We start from the raw sequence: 24,266 nt of genomic DNA on the forward strand, positions 1-24,266 counted from the left end.
CCATCTACTAGAACTGAGATTGCTGGATAAAATGGAGAAGAGGGTCCTCTCTTTTCTGTCAAAAGTATAATCTTCTGAAGAAGACTTCTTCTTTCTACATGATTCTCAGCAAACTCCTCTTTGCTGTAACCAGAGGCGGTCTTGCAAGCACAATGTTCCTCTCCCAAGGGACACACTGAGTGCCCGTGTCAGGTTAGTGACTTAAAAAACAGGATATGAATACTTTTAAGATTACATGTAAAGCCCAACTTAATTCATATCAAAACTTTCTTCCGTTGAGATGTAAACATTACCTTATCAATTATCATTTAAAAAAGTTATTAGCTGAATGCACTGAAAGGGGAAACTGGCTCTCATCATTATGTCATAGCCAGGAAGAGAGGCACAAATTACATGGAAATGGTGAATTTAATTTACCTCCCTCTGCTGTGAACTCATCTGTCCCTCTACAAGCATGGTACAAACCACGGCTGAGATTTATTGTGCTACCAGTGGAGCATGTTCTGTCAAGAAAACCCAACCTCTTCTCTAGTGTGACCAATCTTTCCTGCTCACTCTGAGAAGTGCCCTATTCACGAGGGCCTCTTGGGACATAACCTTTATTTTGCAAAGTCAAAATAAAACTGGCGGGGACAATCGTGGGGCATTATGGTACTGATGTGTTTATCAAGGTCCCTAATGCTTTCCTGTCCCTTCAAGGTGAGGACTGCTAGCACAGCCTGAAAATGAGAAATTATATCCTCCTGAAATGACCATGCCTCCAAATTTGGGCACAGCTCTGGGGCCTGATAACACAGAACAGGTCCCACACTTGTCAACTTTCAGTTGTCATCATGAAACAGATTGGCATTACAATGAACATCTACTCAGAGGTACTCTGGTGTGCGGCAGGATCTCTACTTGGGTGTTCTGGTGGGTTTGTTTTGTTTTGATTTGGTTTACTTTGTTGTTTTGAGGTTTATTTGTTTGTTTTTAATTTTATTACACAAATCTACTACAAATTTACCACTACAAATCTTGATCATAAAAAAGGGGCAAAACATTAATGAATCCCTTTGACTTCTATATTCATATCTGCATGCTATATACCTGGGTGACTTTAGATGGGTTATTTAACAGTTCAATATCTCATTTTTCCCCACCATAAACATATACATATATATCCATCTTATATCTCAGTCTCAGATATATAATGTGTTATTTTCCCCATAACCCCATAAGAGAGGTCCCGGGACTCCTGTTTCTGCACTTGGTACAGTCAATGAAAATAGGCTTCATAGCAGGTTTTCACTCCATATTCTTTTCACTGCTTCAATTCTCTGCAGACAGAGGTTTTTTGGGGTGCACAGTAAAGAAAAAAGGAAACTCAGCATTCCCATTCAGGCTCAGCAAGAATGGAAAACAAAGTTTTGTGCCTCTTCCTGTCTGTCTGAAAAAAAAACCCAGCAAAAGTAAATAAAACAAAACAGTTGGGGACTGAACACTACTGGATAAATAAATTTGGAAGGAAAAAAAAAAAGAAAAAGGAGAAAGAGAAACCCTTTCTGAGTAAGTAATGTAAAGCAGGTTATTTTGCTTATTTTTTTTTTATATCTGCTTGAATCAGCCCTGATGCAATTTGTTGAAAACCTCCCTCTTTTCCCCAGCCCATAGATAAAAAGCGTCTTGAGTAGTGACTTGCAACAGGAACCTCATCTGTTGCAAACACTTTGAGCCTTCCTTATTTCTCAGAGAGGAAGTATGCGGCCTGCTTGGCAAATGCCGCTCTACATGACAGCGTGAACTTCACAACACACTCATTCGACCGGCTGCTCCTCGACTTGATCAGCTAAACCTTGCTGGCAGCATGAGAGCAGTATTATGACTGCGGCTTTTTGGAGAAATACTGCAACCTGGGATACCATGCCTAGCATTTAAAGGTAATAATTGCTCTGATACGGTATAGATTGTCTGCATAAGGGAGCAAGCATTTCAATTTTGTTTATGTAAAAGGGACTTCTGTTTCCTTAACAAAGACAGCGTTCAGACCATGGATTTCAAGTACCACCAAAGGTAGAAATAGAACAGCCTGTGTTGAGAAGGAGTGGTACTAAAGATAGAAGGCTCAAGGTGCATTTCTACTGAAAGCTCACAGTGAGGAGATGCATAGGTCCTTATGCTAAAGCAAACTATAGCTCACTATACCAAAAATATAAGAAATGTCACAGGTGATCAGTGGGGTTTTTATTCAAACTGTTAGAAGTTTACATGATGGGGTATTTCTGTGCTGTTTCGTAGCTGCATGTTTCTGTGAATTACATTGATTATGGCATTACGTTGCTCTTTCTAAGCGCAAAGGTACAAGGTGCCCGAGAGCCGAAAGGATGTTCACTGTGATTAATGCCAAATGAAGATAAATTCACCAAAAAATATACGGCTTCTGAAATCTAAGCTGCTTTCTTCCCCATATGAAAAAAAAACAAACCCAAAACCAACAACCAAAACAGGATGCTAGTGCTTTCATTTTCAGCCTAAATGGGATTCAGACATTACCTGTGAACCCGGTAGAGAACTAAGTCCTTGGAGGTATAGCTGTGAATATCAGGTAACAGAAATAAAATAGAGTATAACATCTCAGGAATAATGAATGTCCTAATTATACTAGACTGCTGCATCCCTTGCAGAGGAGCTTCACTCAGGTGCTTATCTTGCCTTTTAATTTATGTTATTATTTTCATTTCTTTATATTTACTAATTCTCACTAATTTTAAATATAACTTTGAAAAAGTTCTTACAAAGCAATGGACTTTCCTGCATGCCATGCTGTTTAGCTGCTCTAGAAGTTCATTTTCTCAGAGAAATTCTGTGTGAGGAAATTATTGCTACATGTGCTGCACGCAGGGACAGAAGGTGTAAATTGTGCCAAAGGTTTTGGGACCCACAATTTAGGTCAATGAGATTTCAGCCTTGACAGGTGAAGAGTTCATATCTGCTGAGAAGTCTGCCATTGATAAATAGGATACAAAGCAGGACCGGGGCTGTAGATGTTTCCTCACCTTCCTTTTGGCAGCAAAACCAGAGTAGTAAAGGCACTAAAACCCCACTAGCTGTGTGACTGCAAACAGCCATGGCTGCAGCAACCAGCTTTTGTTAAACACAAGAAGGGGAGGAAGGACCAAAGCCTGGAAAACTGGCAAATGTGATGTGAAGGGTTAAAAGCCGATTTCCACACAACCTTGAGGCAGTGGCCTATGAGCAATGATAGTTGCAGGTAGAGTCTGGTTTGCAGCCCAGCAGCACAGCGGTTCCTCTGAGCTGAACAGCAGCTGCTTTCTTCCATGCAGGGCTTTGGATTGATAAAACAAGGTGAGCTTAGCATCTATTGCCTCTCCTTAGTTCTTCCCAAATCACCTTCAGTGAACAATTTTCTTTGGATCTGGCACAATTATCTGCTTCTGTGACAGAGGGATGTCACCTCTAGTCGTACCCCACACTCTGTCACCAAGTTTAAGTAAGATGTAGTTCCTGGAGCAGATTCGCCATTCCAAAAGTATATTGTCTATAAAACTATTAATGTTCTGCTATGGACTTAAGTGATAAAAAATTAGCTCAACCAGAAGATGCTCTACAGCTTCCTGTAAGTCTGGTTTTTTTCAGCATATCTCAAAATTTCAGAAAACCACCATAGAGTTTATCATGTAGCGATGCAATAGATTTGTCTTGCGCTGCCAATACTCGATGCAGGCACAGGATACTTAAGCCATTATGTTCTATCACGCACTTGACAGTCATGTGTACCATTATTTTAGAAACACTTAGGATACTAATTCATAGACTCTTACTATAAAAACCGTGATATGACAGCGAGTAAGTAGATGCAATCTTCTGCCCCCTCCATTTCAAATAACATTTCATATTTCTTTCATTTCCATCGCATTTTCAAATGTCTGAGAGCTGAGCCACATCTCAGGACATTCACTCCACCACCTTTGACTGGGCTATAGGCACCTTTACTCTGCCCAAACGCATAATGCCAAGTGCCCTTGGTGGGAAAAGTTAGTCTGATATCTGTCATTTTCCTTTTAATCACTTCGGATAAGTGAATCAACAGTGGTCACAGCTTTCCATTTCCTTAGTTTTATTGCACGCTTCTGCTATGATGTTCCAGACAACTTCTCAAATTCTCTGCCCCTTCCCAGACTTAATGCTGCCACCAACAGTAATTACTGACAGCAAAACTTAGCATGGAAAATGTAATGAGCAAATTGTCACGCTAGTGACATCAAAGTCCAAGATGCCATTGCACACCATAAGCACTTTAGGACGTTTGTATTTTCCCTAAGTCAGATTCTTCCACCTCTACGAGTAGCAGCACTGAGCTGCACACTATGTTCCGTTGAATTCAGATGTCCTTTGAGAAGAAAAAGGTCATATAAAGTTATGATTTGTATGGCAGAAAAAGAGGCCATCCAGTTTTGGAGATGCTCTGCAAAAAGAATGCTCTGCACAAAGTGCCAGTTGTCCTGTACTTGATGCAACTGGACTAGGGAGCAAAAAGGTTTAATTATAAACTACAGATGAGCAAACCTTCAGAAACACATCTAAGAAAATGAAGGTGTCTTGCTCAAACCTGCCGTGCTTTCATAAAATTTTGAAGTGCAAGACACAGCTTTCAGAACTATTTCCATTGTGTATAAATGCTACCACATCACTTTCCAAGGTGACTCAGGCACACCTGAAAACTCTATCTACTCTACATTCAGAGTAGGAAAAAAGCCCTTGAAAGCACACTGCCCTGAGTCTGATCACTAGTAGGATGCCTTGCTCTCTGATTTTGCCCTCATGTAACCAAACCCCAGAATGAAAGTATGCATAGAGGTAGGATTATTTTTATTTTCCTATACAAAATTCAAATATTCTTATCTAAATAACAGCCGCATGGGTTAAAATTATCGATTGGCATATTTATGCTGCCGTGCTCGGCATCTGTCTGCAAAGGGTTTGGGTAACCACAGCTTGCTTACTGTAACTCAGCCAGATTTGAACTGCCCTTTTCAAGTCCTGCAAAAATGCAGCTACCACAGCACAGAGCTCAGCAAGTTTATCTGCCCAGGTATTCACCCCACTTCCCCAGCTGAGTTTTTCAGCCCTGCTGAGCTCTCTATTGCTGTGCCGGGGAAATTTTGCTTGTTAATCACTTGAGCCGGGGACTTCAATAATATCTGTAGCCTGTGGCTGCACTATTCCTCTCTCTATAGCTTTGATTCTACAAGGGATGCAACCAAGAAAAAATGTTGAAGAAATTAAAATTGGATCTTGTGAAAAAATACTCATAGTTCAGGAAATCAAAGTCTTGCAAGTAGGCAGTGCCTGCCAAAATGAATTCTGATTTGAGTTTTAGAAACTTGGGTGCATTTAAGTGAAGAACGATTTCACACTTGCCGTCAAGAGAAAATCCTTTTTTCAAATGTAAATATCTAAATGGTTTATTTAAGTGTAAGGCTGCTTTTTTACTCAGCTACTAGACTTCTTATGTCAGGCAATGCAGCAGTTTTTATGTTCTTGTGAAAGCAGATTTCAGGCGCTTGTCAGAAAGACACTGGCACAGCTGCATCCTACAGATGTGCCACCAGCTAGATCCTGAGCGCCAGCAGTGAAAGGGTAACATGCCATTTGGCCGTCGAAACAGAGACTTCTAGCAAAGAGCTTTTGGGAACAAGCACTAAGAAACTTGAGAATCAGATGAGGCGGAGTCAAACTGTGCGTTGCCATCTGTTTTAGCACTCATCTACTCACACTTGATTAGAGACGTCCTTTCCAACAGCCTTTCTTCTGTAGGGTGTCTCCCTAAACCCGCTGCAAGGCATCAGAAATTTATGGTACGAGGCAATATACTCAATTCTGCCGATCTTATTCCAAAAGACAATTTGTAACTAAGCCTCACTGATTTCAGCGGTACTGCAAATTAGACACTCTCCAGCTAACATCGTCAGGTTGTTGTAAGTAAAGAGCAGCACACCCAAGACAGTAATCATCGTTGAAATATTTAAGCTAGACAAGACTGAAAGATGCAGAATACCCGCACGATGCTGCTAGAGCTCCTGTTACCATTTTCACAGGGCAACTGTCAAGAAATATATTTTTAAAAAAATAATTACCTATCAGCTAGCAGTGTCAAACTATTTTGTTTTAAGATACAATTTCAAACAGATATAGCTTATTCTCCTCTGCCTCTGAAAACAGACCATAGCACGAGACATCTTCCACATCCAAAGGGTTTTGATCTCTGTCAAGGAGAATTAGGATGGGTGCACTAAATCCATGAGAAGGAACTGTTCCTCTCACAGTATTTATTTCCATTGCCTGATAACGTTTCTTATACATCCACTGAGACTTTTTAAGACAAAAATCTGAAGACTTTGCACCGCTGGCTTTATGCAGAAGGAGTGTTTTGAGACCAACGCTTTTGTGCAAGGTCTTGCTTCAAGAAAGTGCAAAAGGAAAAACAGCATTTCCCACATTTGCTAAGAGCCCAACTGCATCAGAAAAACAACCACCGATCTACGTTCTTAGGGTTCGTCAATAAAGTGACACAGTGAACACACAGCACTGGAAACCAGATACGTCAATCTAATTAATTTCCTTTCAGCTTCAGAACTCCAAATGCTGAAAAGAACATTTTGTATATACGAAATGAGTGTATGGCTTGGCTTTGCTGTGACTTCCTATTGTGCTGAGGTGCTGGTAATGGAAACTTTTACTACATTGCGTTCTTCTGAGCAACTTCCCTAGCTGTGGTTTTCTGCTATTCCCCTGATAAAAGCACCAAAGTGGTGAGAGTGTAGCAAGTATGTAAAGCTCTCACATGAATTTGATACAAGAGTTCTTAAAAGCAAAACCATATAAAGTTGGAGACACCCAAACTAGGTCACTTCTCATCTGTTGGCACAGCAGGTGTTATTCTGATGTTTAATTTCAGTGTCTCCTTTGATTTAGTTCTGAAGCGCTTTGACGGAATTAAGAGAGGGCGATGGGAAATACTGTGAAAACACCGAGAGCCTCCGAAGAAACAAGTGTGCCAAGCCAAACCGGTAAGTCCTCATTTCATTTCTTTCAAGAGAAAACGGTGTTTAAAATCCATGGTATGTTCATCCAGGCGTCTTCCTTCGTCGGCCTGACGTAGTCAAAGCGAGCAAGCACGCGACTGCTGTGGGAGAAGGAGGGCACCCTCTAGGCAGTGCTTATTTTTAGGTCCACCCTAGCTCATTTTCCAACTACTTTAATTAAAAAAACCCCAAATGTTAAAGCTATTTGCTCATGCTCCTTGAAAGATCGGCCTTCCCATTCAGAAAGCGTTGAAGCACTACTTCAGAAACCAGGCGTGCCGCACTTTGACATACTGGCGTGTCATACTTTATACAATTTTCCTCTTGCTTCATTAATGGTTAAAACTCTTAATGATGTTATACTTGCACTGAACCCAAAGGCCGCTGGTAGGCAGTTGCATAAAGGGCAGCATGCAGCCAGCTTGTCACCAGGTTTATTCATAAAGGTTATGCAGATATACATATTTCACAGGCCAAGCTGCTGATAGGGGGATCTGACTCATCTGCCCTGTCTATCTGCACATGAGAAAATCAGGTCACAAAGCCCCTACCATAGGCTGGTAGAGGTCACGTATCAGAGCGGGGGAAACAGGAGGGATTCAGTCACCTGCTGCTCCCCAGCTGCAAGTGAGTAGGTGGAGAGTAAGCACAGCATTAGCTCTCATGCCACAATACAACTGACAGCTGGTACAGGACCTGCAATAAATCACTCCCCAAAGGTGAGGAAAACAGTGTTGGGGTTTTTTTTGTTTGGTTTGGGTTTTTTTGTTTGCTTGTTTGTTTTGGGGTTTTTACATGAAAGATGTTCCATTTGTGCTGGTCCCCACACAGGTATTATAAGTATAGGGAAACAGTGTGATTTCATTAGTGCTGGAAGGAAACTCAGCCCTGCTTTTAGCATGACCAGGAACTAACTGATACAGGCACTGTGTAGCCCTAAGCCCTAATAAAACAGAGACCAAATACTGTTAATGGCCCATACTGTGACCTGGCAACGTATTTATTTTGTGAAGAAGAGTGTCTTCTGTTGATATTCCTAACAACTGCTGTCATGAATACCACAACTATCAAAACAGAATGCATGCATTCAGAGCAGGACCTCACTGATGTGCAGGGGAGTGAGGGGTCTCTGCCATGGCTGTCACCAAGTTTGTATTCTTCCTACACATGTTAAAATTCAGGATTCAGCAAGGTTAAAGCCAACTGCATCCCTTGCAGTGACATAAATAGCACATACCCCTAAAACAAAACTCAGGAAACATTGACAGCTCAGAGGTTGCAAGGGGAAATTAACTATTTAGGTAACCAAGGCTTCGTCTACTCGCACTCTCCCACACGTCTAGCACATCTCTAAAGATGCTTTGTTAGATTTGCCTGACCTTCTGCTGTCACTTGGGGGAAAACATGTCTCCCAAAGCTGCAGTGGCATCTACTAAAGCTGCAGGGATGTCTCAGATGCTCACATAGCTGAAATGGCACTGGGCACCTATGTTTAAGCACCCAAAGGCAGCTTTTTGGCCACAATAATGATCTGGGGGATAGAACATGTTTCCTGTGAAGACAGGTTGAGAGAGTTGGGCTTGTTCAGCCTGGAGAAGAGAAGGGTTTGGGGAGACCTGATTGCAGCCTTCCAGTACCTGAAGGGAATGTATAAGACAGATGGGAAAAAAACATTTTAGTAGGGCCCGTTATGATAGGACAAGGCAGAATGGTTTTAAACTGTAAAAAGGTAGATTTACACTAGGTATAAGGAAGAAATTTTTTACAATGAGAGTGGCACAGATTGCCCAAAGAGGTGGTGCAGCCCCCATCACCAGAGATATTCAAGCTCAGGCTTGATGAAGCTCTGAGCAAACTGATCTAGTGATGACGTCCCTGCTCTTTGCAGGGGTTTGGACTAGATGACCTTCAAAGGTCCCTTCCAAAATAAAGAGTCTGTGATTCAATGATTTAACAGCCTACGCACCTCCTTGCATCTAAGTCTTAGTCTGGATCAGACCAGAATATTTCATAATAGCTTAGATGGTGCTAAATAAATTTGTGAACCTCTATCACCATCCAAATCCAGTTAAAACAGACTTTTGAAAAAGAGCTTGGTACTAAATGCATATATTAGGGTGAATCCAGTGAGTTTGTATCTACTTGTCTTCCTGAGTAGATCAAACTTCAAATCACATCACCAAAGACAGATAATTTCCCTTAGGCCAGGAACTTTGATTAAGTGAGGTGGAGAATCCAATCCATGGACTTAAAAGAATCCAAATAGTTATTAGGAAAAACAGGGTTTATGTTGCTTTATTTCAATGAGAGTGAATAAAATGAAAGACTGAAACAGAACAGAAAGAAAGGAGAGAGAGAGGGAGAAAGAGGGAGAGGGAAAAAAAAAAAGAAACAAATATCTAGCAAGAAGGGGGAAGAAAACAGATAATTAGAGTCTGCAAACTTAATCTGCAGTGCAAATGTGTTCATCATGCCCTATAAGCCCCTCATGCTGCCTGAGAGCTGCACTGAGCAAACCCTTGTGCTTTCATCACCTCCAGCACATCAGTCTTAGTCCTGAGAAAAGGAACAGTATGCAACTGCATTCCCCAGGGAGACATTTGGACTCCAAATACACCTGCTGTCCCTCCAAAAGCACACTGCTTGGGCATCCCTGGCCCAACCTAACAGAGCAGCTATGGTAGAAAGGGGTCATCAGGGGCTGTGAGCCCTCCCCCTCCTCTTTCCTCCCTTGGGACCCTGAATCAAGGGTTAATCCTTACTGCACTGCACCTGCATAACTCTCAGTTCCCAAGCTGGCTGGTTCAGCTCTAATTTGGGTACGCCAGCGCAACTCTGCAGCCACACCTTACGGCTGCTGTGCAGCCAGCCTCCCTGACACACACCACTGCTCTCCTTTGCCCCCTCTGCTATAGGCCACGCCATAAATCATGATATAAGCTGGGGTGATGCAGGGAGCTGAGCTGTTGACGTGCTCATTTCCACTCCACACAGGGAGCACATTGATGCCCAGCACAGTGTTTTCTGAGGGCGATGAGCTGGATCTGGAGGCAATGCCCACCCTCTCCCTTCTCTCTAACGGTGCTTCATAGTCATAGAATCACAGAATCACAGACTGGTTTGGGTTGGAATGGACCTGAAAGATCATCTAGTTCCACCGCCTCTGCCATGAGCAGGGACACCCTCCCATTGACCAGGTTGCCCAAAGCCCCATCCAACCTGGCCTTGAACACTGCCAGGGAGGGGGTCAGCCACAGCTTCTCTAGGAAACCATTCACAATGAGTAATTTGAAGCATGCAGTATTCAGTCTCACCCTTTGCAAGACGCCTGGGGATGCAGATAACAAACTACCATGTATTTCGCATTCATTTCCTACTCCAAAGAAACCCAAAAACCTAAGAGAATTAACACTTGATTCAGTGGAAATTACTGTGTTTTGATCTTTCCACTCCAACATTTGAGGTGTTCCATCTAAGATGTAGCCTACAGTCAGATTGCAGAGTGGTTGAGTTAGAAGAACTCAGGCAAATCTTTTCTCTTTCACAACTTAAAAGCGTGGGGAGCTCGTTAGATCAAACCTGTTAGATCACTGCAAAATTCGGGTCTGGAGAAAGAGTGTAATTTCTTTAGTCCTTGTTTCAAGGCTTTTGTGTCTGAAAGAAGCTAGTGTGGGGTTCTGTGAAATGTTGTAGATTGGGGTGGGGTATTTTACATGACCAAAAAACCCAGTGAGGCTTGATTTAAATACCAATTAAAATGAAGCTTTGTTTGTAGAGTAGGAGGGTTGACAGGGTTTAGATAGTACAAAACCCCGTTACTTTCACTCTAAATATATGTATTTCAAGAGGAAACGTTTGCATGGATGTGGCAGCCAGTATTATGATTAATTCCTTCCTTTTCAGACCTAAAAATTAACGTGCAAAATTGAAACAAAAATGAATAGAAAGATGAAAGTGTAAGCAAAGTAACACAGATCTTGCTGGAGTAGAGAAAAGGGCACGTAACCCACAGTGCATAACGAAATGCAAACCACGAGTACACAAGGAAGGGGAGCAGAAAAGCACTTGTTTTCCACTCCTTCAGTATGGAAATAAAACATTTATAAATAAACAGCAAAAGTTTTTTAAAAAAGCATCACTAAAGGCATTATCAAGTGAAAAAAAGAAAAACCAGACTTTCTGTGCGCAACTGCTGTCTAACAATCTGCAGTGACAAACTAGGCGACGCCACTTTATCCCCATTCTGCAGTTCTCACAGCCTCTTGGCATTTAGTTCTTGTGGTCCATGGTGAAGATTTTGTGTTGCTGAAAAGACTCAGCACCAATACATAGGTCTTGTTAGCCACAGGTACTAAGCAATTTCACAGACAAAGACGGTGTCTCAAAGGTGTCTCCATTTTTAGTGCAGAATAGGGAAGCAATCACAGGCATGATTAGCACAGATTTTTTCAGTATTGTTGAATTAATTATATAATAAGTTACAGTAGACTAATCATGGCAGATGGCTGATTAATGCAAAGCTGCTGGACTGGTCCTGTTTAATTCAGTGGCACTAATCAAATAAGAAAACTATGGCAATACTAATACTAAACACACTGTCGAACTCATCACTGTCTACTCCTCACATCGATGCACTCATAACAATGCTTACTGTATTGTGGGGCTACTTCAGTGGGCAAAGGCTAACAAATCCAGTTTGAATATTAAGGTAAAATGACCCACTACTTTGCACAACAGAAGTCTCCATAACATAACCACAAACAGCTACTCAAAATCAACTGAGAAAACACTGTGTTTCGTCTCCTTTACACCTCAGGTGTGGAATATTTTCCTTAAGTCTTCTGTTCTCCTTATCACTGTTATAAGGATAAGAAGTTTAAAATCTCTCCTCTTGAAAATATTCCTTCTCTGCAGGCTTGCATGCTTCCTTCAGCCTCTCATCATTCTTATTGTAAAGGTGATACAAGAAGGGGAAATGGCACTAAGCTGAGCCAGAGCAGGTTCAGATTAGATGTTAGGAAAAAATTCTTCACTGAAAGAGTTGTCAGTGTGGAACAGGCTGCCCAGGGAGGGGGTTGATTCACTGGCTATGAATGTGTTTTAAAAAAGGGTAGATGAGGTATGTAGAGATACAGTTCAGCATAGGACAGGGACAGTTGGACTCGATGATCTTAAAGGTCTTTTCCAAACTAGTGATTCTGTGATTCTTTGTAAGGCCTTGCAACACAGAGGCTGAAAACACAGGTCCAGTCCCAGCAATCATGTGGGATGCTGTTTCTAAGTTTCCCTAAAAAAACCCCAGTCTTCCCTAAAGCTGATGTGGAATCTATATTAAACAAGAAAAATCTAATAAGATGTAGAAGTGTGTCTCTCTAGGTAATTTCCTTCTCTCTTCCCCTGAATTAATTCCCATTTTTGCATGTGTTGAGCTGCATGGAAGGAAAGTATGGAGAGCAAACCACCTCTGTAGACTTATTGCTGGATATTACTAAGGAACAGGATGCTGATCCTGCTGGAGGCAGAGTGAAGGCTTTGTCTCTCCACAGGTCAGAGAAAGGTATTGCAACATGCAGAGGGAAAAGTCGCACTCCCAGGAGAAACACAGGCAGTGGATTGCACGATTCCTCCTGCCAGGACTTCTACCAAACAGTTAAAAAACTGTCAGCATTTACTCGGAACAAGAGCTGGATGAGGAGGTCTTGAATGTCTGATAGTGTGGGTCTTGTGCAAAGTGCCTCTTCCATCCTTCAGAAACCCAGGAGACTCATTATGTGTCCTACACAGCCCTGCAAGACCCAGAGTCATCCCAGCTGATGCAGAAAGGCTTTCTATTTCTTTACTGACCTCCGCTCTGCAAATTGCAGTTGTACAACAATTTACTTCTAGGCACCCAGGTTGCTTCTCTTTGTTAACTGAGGATAAGGGCATCATGTGGTACCTCTAATACAGTTTCCACACAAGGGCTTTGCTCTGGCTGTTCACCAAGCTATTTTTAAAAAGTGGTGGGAAATGGGCAATAATAGCCACACTCTCATTGCCCTTGATCTAAATTAATTTACTACCTTTGAAAAGTATCAATGGTATTAAATGTTGGAACAATTCAACAGGCATCTTTCTTTACTTAAATGCAATGCATCAGCTTGGCTCAAAATTGTAGCTGGAGACATTTAGACAGTGGCATTAATCAAATGGGTTACTTCCTAATACTATAAATACTTACTAAGTTTGCTAGTTTCAAACTGATTATATAATTTAAATATGGTAATTACTAGAAAAAGTGGTCTAAATTTAGTTGCTTACAATTAACCAAATTACTTCTTCTAATTTCTAGTATCGTCACATTCTTAGTTACAGTCTCATCTTTAGCTCTTTATGTCTACCAAGTGACATTTCAGAGTGAGATTTTTTTCCCATTTGACACACTAGGTAAAATATAACATAGATAATGAAAAAAACTTTTTTACTTCAGAATTGTGTCTGGGTTTTATATGACATCTTCTTTCTTCTTTAACAGGTCAGGAGAGTGATTTCCTTGCTGTGCTCTATGACTATCCTTCAGCAGACATAAGCCAACCTATATTTCATGTAGGAGAAAAACTGCGTGTGCTATCAGAGTAAGTTGAGTCATATTTTTAAATTAGGTTTTGTTACAATTTGTGCAACACTCTGCTTTATGGACCTGGCCCAAAATGGATGCAGTTCAGCAAAATGAAGCAAGTTCAGAATTTTCAAGGAAGGATCCTTAGCCATGGTGTAAATTTCCCTATAGTTTAAGGATCTGGAATTTGAGATTATTCTTTAATCCTTGGATTCCTCTGACATGGTTTCTGAAGCTGGATCCAGACTATTCTAACGGAGGATTCAAAACAGAATTCCAATTTGAATAAACATTTTGATAAAGTATCCCCCCCATATTAATGGAAAACAGCATAAGAACCAAAATAGTATGAATTACATAGAAAAGAAAAATCATGCCAAATTTCTCAATGTCAAGTCACTCTTTTCTAACAAATCCTTGATTATGCCTTAGAATTTCACCCTAGATTTAAGGCAACTCTAACAAAAAAGAAATAACTTATTTGGTTTTTTAATTTTTTTTTAAATTGAATCCTCATTTTTGTAGTGTGGGGGAAAAAAAAGGTCATGGATTTCCCAAATAGTTCCACTCAAAAAATTTATGAGCCTCAGAAGGAAGTAGACTTAAGAACACTTAAAAATACTGCAAATATCACCACACAGAAGAACGAGCACACCTCTGAAAAATGGAGCCCAGCAGTCCTGACATTCTTCTATGTACAACTTATGTCAGCTCACAGTGACCTCCTAGAAATTCTTCAGTCCCACAGCCAGTGTTTGAACTGCTTAAATAGAAGCGAAAAACTGTTTTTGTGGCTGGTGGAGAAGACGGATTCAAGGAGACTCCAGTCACCTTTATTGCAGAGGAATCATCTGACAGTTTCTAAATTTACAAAAAACCCCAATTTGTCTACCTGAGGAAGTCAGAGCATTGAATGGTTGGAGAACAGATTTACTCAAAAGAAGTATCACAGACAATTGATGAATTCACAGACTCTTCTCCAGGCCACCATGAACTACAATGACCTTTGTCAGATGCAAGATACAGGGCTACATGGGAATTCAGTATTACCCAGAATGTTCTGCTGACAAAGACCTTTCCCTGCCTCCCTGAGCCTAGAGTTCACAAGGCTCAGACAATACCACTAGATAAAATTTTCTGCTGATGGAGAGCTTCCCTAAACCAGGGGAATTCTTCTCTGGTAACTTCTAGCTGTTAAAACCTTGTTGCAGTTTGCATTACCAGATGATAAACCACTCCAATGCTCTATGCAAAGCAGTGCCCTAATGAAGGACCCACTCTTCCCTACCAGAGTATGTACTGATGTTAGTAGGAACCTTTTGCCTACATGCAAACTATAGGGAGAATCTTTTTCTCAAGTCATTCAAAGAAGCAAAACGCAATGGAAGAGAAGAGCATCATGGCAGGCACAACCAGAGCACGAGTGATGAGGAGTCACCACGGAGAAACTAGCACGAGCAGACAGCACATCCCATCTTTGTGACAGCAGCTTTTCAGCCTTCCACCAAATCCTGCCAGGAACATGATACATGGAGCTCCTATAGAAAATACAGCTCCTCACAGATATTCGTGAGTGCTCTGGGTTGGCAGGATTAGATAAGCACCACTGGGACAGTTTCTCACTCTCCATACTTGTCAGGCACCTTTCAGCACCAGATAAATAACTGCATTTAGCTGGCAGTAGTCAAGCCAGTTGTCCTGCAATGACACAAACCCCCTCCCCAATCTACATAATTTTTGTGGCTCCTGGCCCAGGAGACATGTGCTATGTTGGGACTTTTAATGATCCTAGAGATTTTTAAGACTTAGTAATATTATAGCTTGGAGGAAAGAAGATACAGAGTATTTCAGGCCTTTTGTTACTGCAATTCTTGTTTGTATCTGGGACAGCTGAGGAGAAAAAAACCATGGTGACCTAATCTTCTTGTAGATAATATCATGACAGCTGCACACTCATAAACAAAGCTTGTGGGGACCTGAAATTTCCAGTTCTGAGAAGTAGGCACTTCCCTTTTTCCCTCAGCATATACTTTCTGGACCAGGGTGCCAGTGGTTATGCCTCCATAGGTTTAACTTCAGTGTTTTAAGGGCAGTCCTTTTGACATACACTGAGTCTCTGGATGGCAGTCGAGGTATTATTTGGGATCATCTATGAGCACCCACAAAACCAGCATTCAAATACACAGGATTATTTGGATTCAAACTCTTAAAGAAAAAGGGGAAGAGAACCCATCAATCGCCAGCATCCTCACAGTAATCACTACAGCTCTGCAGCATGCCTGTGAAAATTCTTGTTACCCTGCCCTCCCTAAGGGATGCAAAAGTTGATGCCAGCATTCACTATCACAGCAAGAACCTAAGACTTATCAGTGAAAAAAGATGTCTAGTTACCTATGAGATCCTTTTTATTGGAGCCTGGTCAGCAACTCATTGGAGAAAAGGGAAAAAAATAAACCACAAGCCAGGTGTATTTGCTGAGTGTCTCTACCTTCATATGAAAGGAATAACTATAGGGCTGTCCAGACACAGCATACTCATTTATAAGCTGACCAGTACAATCCTAGCTATGGGAAGGGAGAGCACAACACATAGTTTAACCACTTCTTTACCCTTCTTTTGACTGCAGAAAAAAAAGCTTGTTGCTTATGTAATTTGAATGGAACAAATGTGGCTCATTTCTCCATTTCTCCATCCAAAATTAATCCTGAGGTAGGTTTAGAAATTTAGCTACTCCAAATGAAACACACTTAGGTCCCTTTCTGAATATGGAGATTCAGGAACACAGACAGAAGGTTAATGTGGTTGTCTTAACTAATTTCTAAAACCAGGACAAGCTCTGAAAGTACATCTGAAAATATCCCTTCTCTTATTTTCACACAGTGAAGGAGGCTGGTGGAGAGTCCATTCCCTTACAACAGGTCGAGAAAACTATATACCAGGAAAATATGTAGCAAAGGTTTACCATGGGTAAGTAAATGCATTTCCTGAAGCCTTTCAACACTGTGTTTCTACATGTATTTCCCTGATTAGCTAGTCAGTGTCATAATCAAAATTATGCCAAAAGTTACCAGACAGACAGAAATTTTAGTTATTGACAGTCTAAAATAGTCCCTTTGAAATCTCAGAACACAAAATCCACATCTAAATTTAGATTACTTGAAAAGGGAAATCCTAGTTTTAAAAGATGGAAAGGGTCCAAACACCCTCAAATGTCATATAAGTTATTTAAAATACTTCTGTTCATGGTTGGATCTGTAATTTTACGACATTAGTAAAGAGAACCTATTTAGAAAGGATTTTTACTATGTGTAACGAGTAAAATTGAAGCTAGGATTGCTTATGAAAAGCAGACAAAACAGAAAGAATAGAAAGACTAATGTCATTCCAGAATGTAAACTCTCACACTGAGGAGCTAAGGAAGGCTCAGAGGTTTCTTGTTGCCCTGGACACCGGTCAGGAAAAAAAACCCCAACCACTAAAGCACACTCTTAAACCTTTGCTGGCAAGTTTTAATACCAGTTTAGTTTTAAGCAAATGAACTGTGAACTTCACCACAGTTTATGCAAGTGCTTAAATTTTAATATGCATTGATACCCTCCTGAAACAGAGATGCTTCCCCACACACAGGGAACAGATGCTTCTCCACATGCAGGGATACAGTAATGGAAGCTACTGTCTGAAGCTTCACCACAACCATTTTGCTGATAGTAGACTGGATTAAACACACAAGAACTTTAAAATAACATACCATTATCTCCTACATGAGTGCAGCAAGCTCATTTACATGGTTCATCATTAGCTGTGACAAAATGCAGCAGCAGACCAAGCTATAGTGAAAATTAATAGAATTAATTCCACTTTCTCCTATCCATAAAGCCAATTAACATAAATGTCTGGACTGTTCCTTAATATGAGCAGAATAATTGGGTTTTATTTTGGTTTTTATTTATGATAGAATAAAATACAACTTGGGGATAACAAAAGTGGTTTAAATGAAAAAGGGTGTAATTGATGCCACAGATATGCCATCAAGATATCACATGGGTATGTCCCCAACAATTCAAATCAAGAACTTTTGTTTTCCCTAGTAAATCCAAACTTTCTTCATTCTTCTCTGAGTCTCACAAAAGTTAATGGAGCTCAAAGAAAGCAAGATTTTTCTCCATAAACTGGGGAAATATGCTTGGACATAGTTGAGAGAATAACTACAAAAAGCCACAGTGTTATTTTTGCAGTCACTTTTCCTGGCTAACGCTTCACTTTCAGGGCCACACGCTGCTCTCTGTTTCACTGGTGTCCAAATTTCAGAATTTGTTTTTTCCTGCTTCACAGCTGGTTATTTGAAGGGCTGGGGAGAGAAAAGGCAGAGGAACTTCTGCAGCTACCCAACACCAAGGTCGGCTCCTTCATGATCAGAGAGAGTGAAACTAGGAAAGGTGAGAAAATACGATTTCCCCACCACCACCACTTGATATCAGGCATTAACAGTTTTACAACTCCTGAATCCACTCCCTGTCCTGCTTCAACGTGGATCAGTCTGAAAACAGAAAACATCTGTAATGGGAAGGCAGAGGCACCCAGTGCAGCGTGCCAGTCTTCACCAGTCACCTACATTACGAGCGGTGCTGGAAACAGGGTTAGCGATGGCCGTGGAAAGTTCCACAGGCATCAGCACACACAAGACACAGTTGTTTAAATATTATTATTTACTTTGGTCGCTTATTAGGCAGTGGGACTTTTCAAATGGAGGAAGAGTCACAGCTTCGCCTTGGTCCACAAAAGATTGTCTGAAAAAGCTACAAAATACACACCAAGCAGTGGGGGTGGCTGATAAATGCATTTCCTATGTAAACAGGCAGTTCTTTTATTACTTTTTCTAAATGACGTGCCTCCAATTTTATTTTCTTTCATAACAATTTGGTTGCTACACAGGAATTGTACTGTACACAGCTTACGCTTTTGTTTTCTTCAATAGGAGTACATCTCCCATTGCACAACACAGTATCTTCCCTGTTTCTGAAGTACCAGAATTCATCCTAATATCATGATACTATGTTTAGAAGGGAATAATAAATCATCTACTCCGACTTCTTGCATACCACAGGCCAATTAGTTTCATAATACCTATATTACAATCAAAGAAAATTAGGGTCAACATTCAGGCCTTATCAATGCTGCACAATAGTTTTACACAAAGAATCAGGAAAATCCCAGTTGTCATATCCTACCAGGACTGCATCATCAGGTATTGGTTACTGCAGCAATGGGAGTGGACTACATCAACACATGAATCTGGTCCCCCTCTTCAGAGGAAGGCAAAAAAACTCTTCTGTAAAGGCCTATTTCCTTTACACCATTTCAAAATATGCCATACCACCAAAAAATAAAGGAAAACCCCACTAGAAATTTAAATTCAATCAAAATGTCAGGCCCTGATGTTGGGCCCTTTATTCCCTTTGTTATACTTAATTATGTATATGCTATATGCTATACAAGTAGAAATAAGGGTGCCCATTCTTCTTCAGATCTTTTTGGCACCTGTTTGATCATGGCACCAGGAGTAACTTAAAAATACTCTGATTGTGGTTGCTGCTATCCATCCAGAATTAGGGTCTTATTTTGATGTAATTAGTTCTCCTCTTTCTCCAGGGTTATACTCCTTGTCTGTCCGGCACAGGCAAGTGAAACATTACAGGATCTTCCGCCTTCCAAACAACTGGTATTACATCTCTCCACGGCAAACCTTTCAGTGCCTTGAAGACCTTGTGAATCACTACTCAGGTAAAAGAAACCCTTCAGAATAAACCTGTTTTCCATTGGCAGCTGTAAAACTACCAATGAAAGGTCCAGAACAAGTTTTGCCCGTGTCCAAGGCTTGCATGTACTGCCACAGAAAAAGTAAATGGAAAACTTTTTGCTTATGCCTTTTACTTATTTTTTTTTTATGCTAAATACAGATATGCTACCCTTAATGGTACAACTGAAATCAATCCAGGAGCTTGGCTAAATAAAGACAGATGGTGTCTGTCAGTATTGGTATATGATACTGTATTTGTCAATAGACCTGTCCCCACATTATTTGCTCCAAATACCAGTGTTTAACACCAGCCTAGACAACTTTCAAATACAATTTGGAGGTCAGCACAGGCCAGGGATGCCCAGCCCCTCTCTGAACAAAGCTAAAGTCAAAGTTTAGGTGTATAAAAACATTAAGCTGTAGAGATGCAAGTCATGTTTCTGGGTCCCAGGGCCAGACTTCATCTCCCACCTCATTTTGTTTATCAGCATAGACATGTCTGCCACTTATTTATTTGACAGACAGATAGTATTAGGTCATGCAAAACCTGATTCAGCAATCACATTTCCTTTAGGAAACACTATAACTTTATCTGCACCAGAAAATTATCAGAAAATATATTGGTTTCTTCCCTATCACTTTAGAAAAGTGTGGCTGGATTTTTATCAGCAGAAGTTATCTCAAGGAGCTCAAGCCATTAGTTGAAATCCAGGTTCATCTGTCAGGTTTATTAATACCACTTCAGTGAACCACACCCACTTTAATGATAGTTTTCCAGATTTATGGCAATTCAACCTATGTCAGAGAGAGAACTTGGCAAACAACACAATTAAGTGGGTGCAGTTACCATGCATTAAAAGGAAAAACATTTTAATATGAGGAAGGAAGACTGCAATAGGTTAATTGCATAAAAGTTACAAGAGAACACTAAGTTCTGTGTTTTAACTAGTAAGGGGTACTCCGTAATTTTGAAAGTCTAAAGCTACCCTATCTGTGTATTTCATAGGTAAATGACAAAGAGTGTTGGCCAAAAAAGTACTCTGATAGAGGAGAAAAGTTATATTCACATTCAAAACATGCAAAAGAAACTTTAGAGTGAAACAATATAAACAGAGGAGTGAGAATTTGAACAGTATGGTTTTATTTTTTTTTTTTCCCTATATTTTAGTTAGCTGACACCTTTCTCCATTTAGAAAGAAGTATTCAAAGCCTAAAATTTGGGTCAAGGGGGAACCCAAAACCTGTGACAACTAACATTTTTACTTCAGTTACAGGCATAAGAGGAGGCATAGTGAGTTTTAGCTCTCCTCCTTCCCTCAGTATAAGATGATGCAGAATCACACCCCGAAATAAGTCTGAGAGGTGTAAAACACTAGCATTCATGTGATGTTCCTAGTGGGGCAAGGAGAGGAAGATGGAGAGTAGAAACATAGCTGAAAGTAACCTGAATGCAGCATGAACATGGGACCCTTGGTGCATTTCATAGCCCTATTCCACACCAGAACAAACGGGCACATACAATCTAATCTGAGTGGTTGTATCTCCCAGCTATTTTGCACTCTGCACAGCTAAGATGATAGGAGACAATAGCAGAACTCACTGAGGACTCAGGAAACCTGGGTTGAAGTCCCTGCTCTGTCACAAACTTCCTTCTAGACTTTTCAGCAAGTCACTTAACCTTTCTCAGTTCCTCACTTGTACTGTGGGAATCATACCCCCGTGATAAAAGCCCATGTCACAGTGTCCTTGCTGGTAACACATCATTTATCCACTGCTACAACTACTGTGCCTGGAAGCCTTTACCTGAGCATGCACCAGGGAAGGAAAACAGCGAGCAAAGATAAACTTTCTGTGTCTTTCTTTCCCTAATCAGAAGTTGCAGATGGTCTCTGCTGTGTCCTTACAACGCCCTGCCTCACCCAGTGTACTAACAGCAACAGCGTAACGAATCAAGTTCCTCCCGTGGTGATGCGGAATAAAAACTTCAACTGGAGAAATATTCACAGGTAGGTACCACATGCAACATAGGCTGCCAGAAACACCAAGGGCTTTTTCCAGCCTTGTATTTACTCGTGGAAGAAACGGGCATTTCCTTCTCACCCCAGTTTTAAATGTAGACAACCTTCAAAGCAGCTGACAGCAGGTTAACCCATGAATGCTGGATGTCCAGCTCTCTGATAATCTTGGGCTAGCTTTGAAAGAAAGTATAGTCAGCTTTAAGTAATTTCCCCTATGCAGCTAAGAGTGTGGATACATATGCAGTCCTCAGGGACTCCTGAGTCCCTTCCACCAAGGAAACAGGAGTAAGAGCCAGGCCACAAAACCTACTCAGATCCACCACTGATGGCACACTAATGTGCAATAGCTTACAGATAAGGCCCAACAGTCAGAAGTGTCTCTCCCTTGATCACATAGTGGCCACCCACAAAGCAGCACAAGTGCAATGAACATATAAATCTCTCCTGCTCTGTTTGCCTCAGTAGACATCCCAACACAAGGCTCATGAGATTTCTAATATCATGACTGCAACTAGAGAAAGTAGGTCAGGTTTCACAAACCGGTGAAACAACCACCTTTTCTTAACATCTCTTAGTATTGAAGCGTAATTTTCCCTCCTCTATCCTTCCTGCATAAAGCATATTAATTTGCTTACAAATGGAAGGAAATTTTGTGCAGTATCAGAGCTGTTTTTCCTACAGATTAAGAAGAAAGGAAGAAAGAATGTATCTAACATTATTTCCTTTTCAGATGCTGAAAAACATTTAGATAGCACAGTTGTACCGATTGTTTCAGAAAATGACTAGGTGACAGAAATGTTTGGTGATTTGTAAGAGAGGGGTTTTAAATTAAATTTTTTTATACAACAACATTAACACAATTTTAACAACTGTTTTTCTAATGGGCTCAGTTCAAGTAGCCAAAACAGTAACAAATTTTTCTTCTTTTTAAGGCTGGATGTGACTGATGATACCGAAAGTACTCTGGCAGCAATGGATGCTTCTTGTCTCAGCTATGGCCTGAGGGAAAGTATCACTTCCTACCTCTCCCTAACAGGGGATGACAACCTTTCTTTTGCAAGTGCCAGAAAGAAGAAAGCCCAATCTCTTATATACACAGGGAGCAGACAAAAGAGTACACTTCACTTGCCACGTACATACTATGAAGACTAAACATAAGGGGAGCTAGGGGGAACCCCAAAACCAAAACTGAGGGGTTAGAAGAGAAACCCAGAGCACTCTGTGGTCCTGCAGTCCTTCAGCAGCTGAGAAATACAAGCACACCAGCTGATGACCAAATGCTCAATGCTTCTCCATTTCCTCTTCTGAATGGTAACCAGAGACCTTCTTAAAGGTGCTATTTCATCTCTGGCATATGCTGGGAACCTCCCCAGTGCACCTGAATTTAGAACGTGCTCCCAAGCAGGATAAACTGAGATAGACTCTAAGCCAAGTGAGGCAGATGACTTTTCAGCAAGGGTGGTGCCTACCATTGTACAAAGGTGACTGCATAAGGAAGGATGAACCTCAGCTCAACAACTCAAATTAAGTCCTACTGGTATTCTTCACAAGACTGAAAATCATCTTTATAGGACATATCAACAATGAGAAAAGGAGCCTATTTCTTCACCATAGACTCATGCACCATCACTGACAGTGGGTGAGAAAGTCATCAAAAGCCCCAAGAAAATATGTACCTCCTGGTATCCAAGACCTGCTTATATTGACTCCATACTTCTGTCATGTTTACCTTTCATGGAAAAAAAAATCATTAACTTTCCAGGTGACATTTAATTCATCTGCTGGTAATCGTCTACAGTGTCGCAGAGAGGTCACAAAATTCAGAACAGGCTTAATTCGTGGAGAAAAGCAGTTCCAGCTTAGCCCTGGACTAAGGGCATACCCTGCGAGTATGGACATATCCAAAAGCATAACTCTATCTGATATGTAACAAAGAAAAAGGGGGGGGTTAAGTGAAAGGTTAATTGTAGCGCTAATATGCACAAGTAGGCATGCAAAGGAAGTGACCTTTTATGTGAGAGGACCAGATTTTAATCTCATCTCCTGAAGGCACTGCCATATTTATGTATAATATTTATATTAACAGCAGCTTTTTAAAAAAAATAAATAATTAAGAGCAAAACGGTAACAGTGGATGTTAAAGAGTTTTCTGAATTTCTTGCTTAAAGAGTTACATCAAATACTAATAACATGCTTCATTGAATTGTTTAAAGACTTGTAACTGGGTTATCTGAAATTTCACAAATTAGAGAATTATAATATATATATATGTACCCTTTGATAAGTTATAAAAGAGCAGCTAGCACAGGCCTTTGAACCTGACATGTGACTGCTTTCTAGACCAAGAAATCACTCACATCTGGGTGTGTAAAACGCTGCAATCTATGTTCTCAAGCCAAGATATTTTCAATCTAATATTCTGTCATACATTTTTTGCACAGATTTGATAATGAAAGTTTGGAGAGATGAAGAATTGAGTTTTTTATATGTATTCATATATATATATGTATATATATATATATACACACTTATACACACACACCCCACACACACATATTTCCTTTGTAAATACCTTAACACAAACCTGTGTGCTCTTCAGATCTCATAACATATCATTTGCACTAGCAAGAGAGAGGCAGAGATCAAAACAGCTCACAGCCTATTTAAACATATTTCAGAGCTTAAAGGATGAATGTAGTTTGGCCGGTAAAATCGAGCCCCACAAAGCAAAACAAACTCAGGAACTCTAGGCATTTGCATAGTCTCAT

At 40.6% G+C, this 24,266-nt stretch overlaps 2 protein-coding genes across 2 annotated transcripts in view; one reads left to right on the forward strand and one right to left on the reverse strand.

Annotated features, from left to right (window-relative positions):
• Positions 1-24,266, reverse strand: part of TG (thyroglobulin) — a gene marked incomplete at both ends in the record, with an annotated part of 159,750 nt that overhangs the window by 38,047 nt on the left and 97,437 nt on the right. The gene's annotated exons all lie outside the window — the stretch shown is intronic.
• SLA (Src like adaptor) lies at positions 1,815-22,810 on the forward strand. Its single transcript, XM_084279738.1, has 8 exons — positions 1,815-1,919; positions 6,976-7,070; positions 13,600-13,699; positions 16,564-16,650; positions 18,016-18,119; positions 19,333-19,464; positions 21,354-21,486; positions 22,431-22,810. Exons 2-8 carry the CDS (start codon positions 7,010-7,012, stop codon positions 22,648-22,650), a joined length of 837 nt encoding a protein of 278 aa, XP_084135864.1. The 5' UTR covers positions 1,815-1,919; positions 6,976-7,009; the 3' UTR covers positions 22,651-22,810.

The sequence above is a fragment of the Gallinula chloropus genome (assembly GCF_964237585.1).
Source record: "Gallinula chloropus genome assembly, chromosome: 2".
NCBI classification, from domain to species: domain Eukaryota; kingdom Metazoa; phylum Chordata; class Aves; order Gruiformes; family Rallidae; genus Gallinula; species Gallinula chloropus.

Bases quoted from the DNA above. Each gene is read 5' to 3' on its own strand.
- SLA (XM_084279738.1), top strand. From the start codon at position 7,010: ATGGGAAATACTGTGAAAACACCGAGAGCCTCCGAAGAAACAAGTGTG. The intron at 7,071-13,599 runs GTAAGTCCTCAT...CTTCTTTAACAG, and splicing joins AAGTGTGCCAAGCCAAACCG to GTCAGGAGAGTGATTTCCTT. The intron at 18,120-19,332 runs GTGAGAAAATAC...CTCTTTCTCCAG, and splicing joins AGAGAGTGAAACTAGGAAAG to GGTTATACTCCTTGTCTGTC.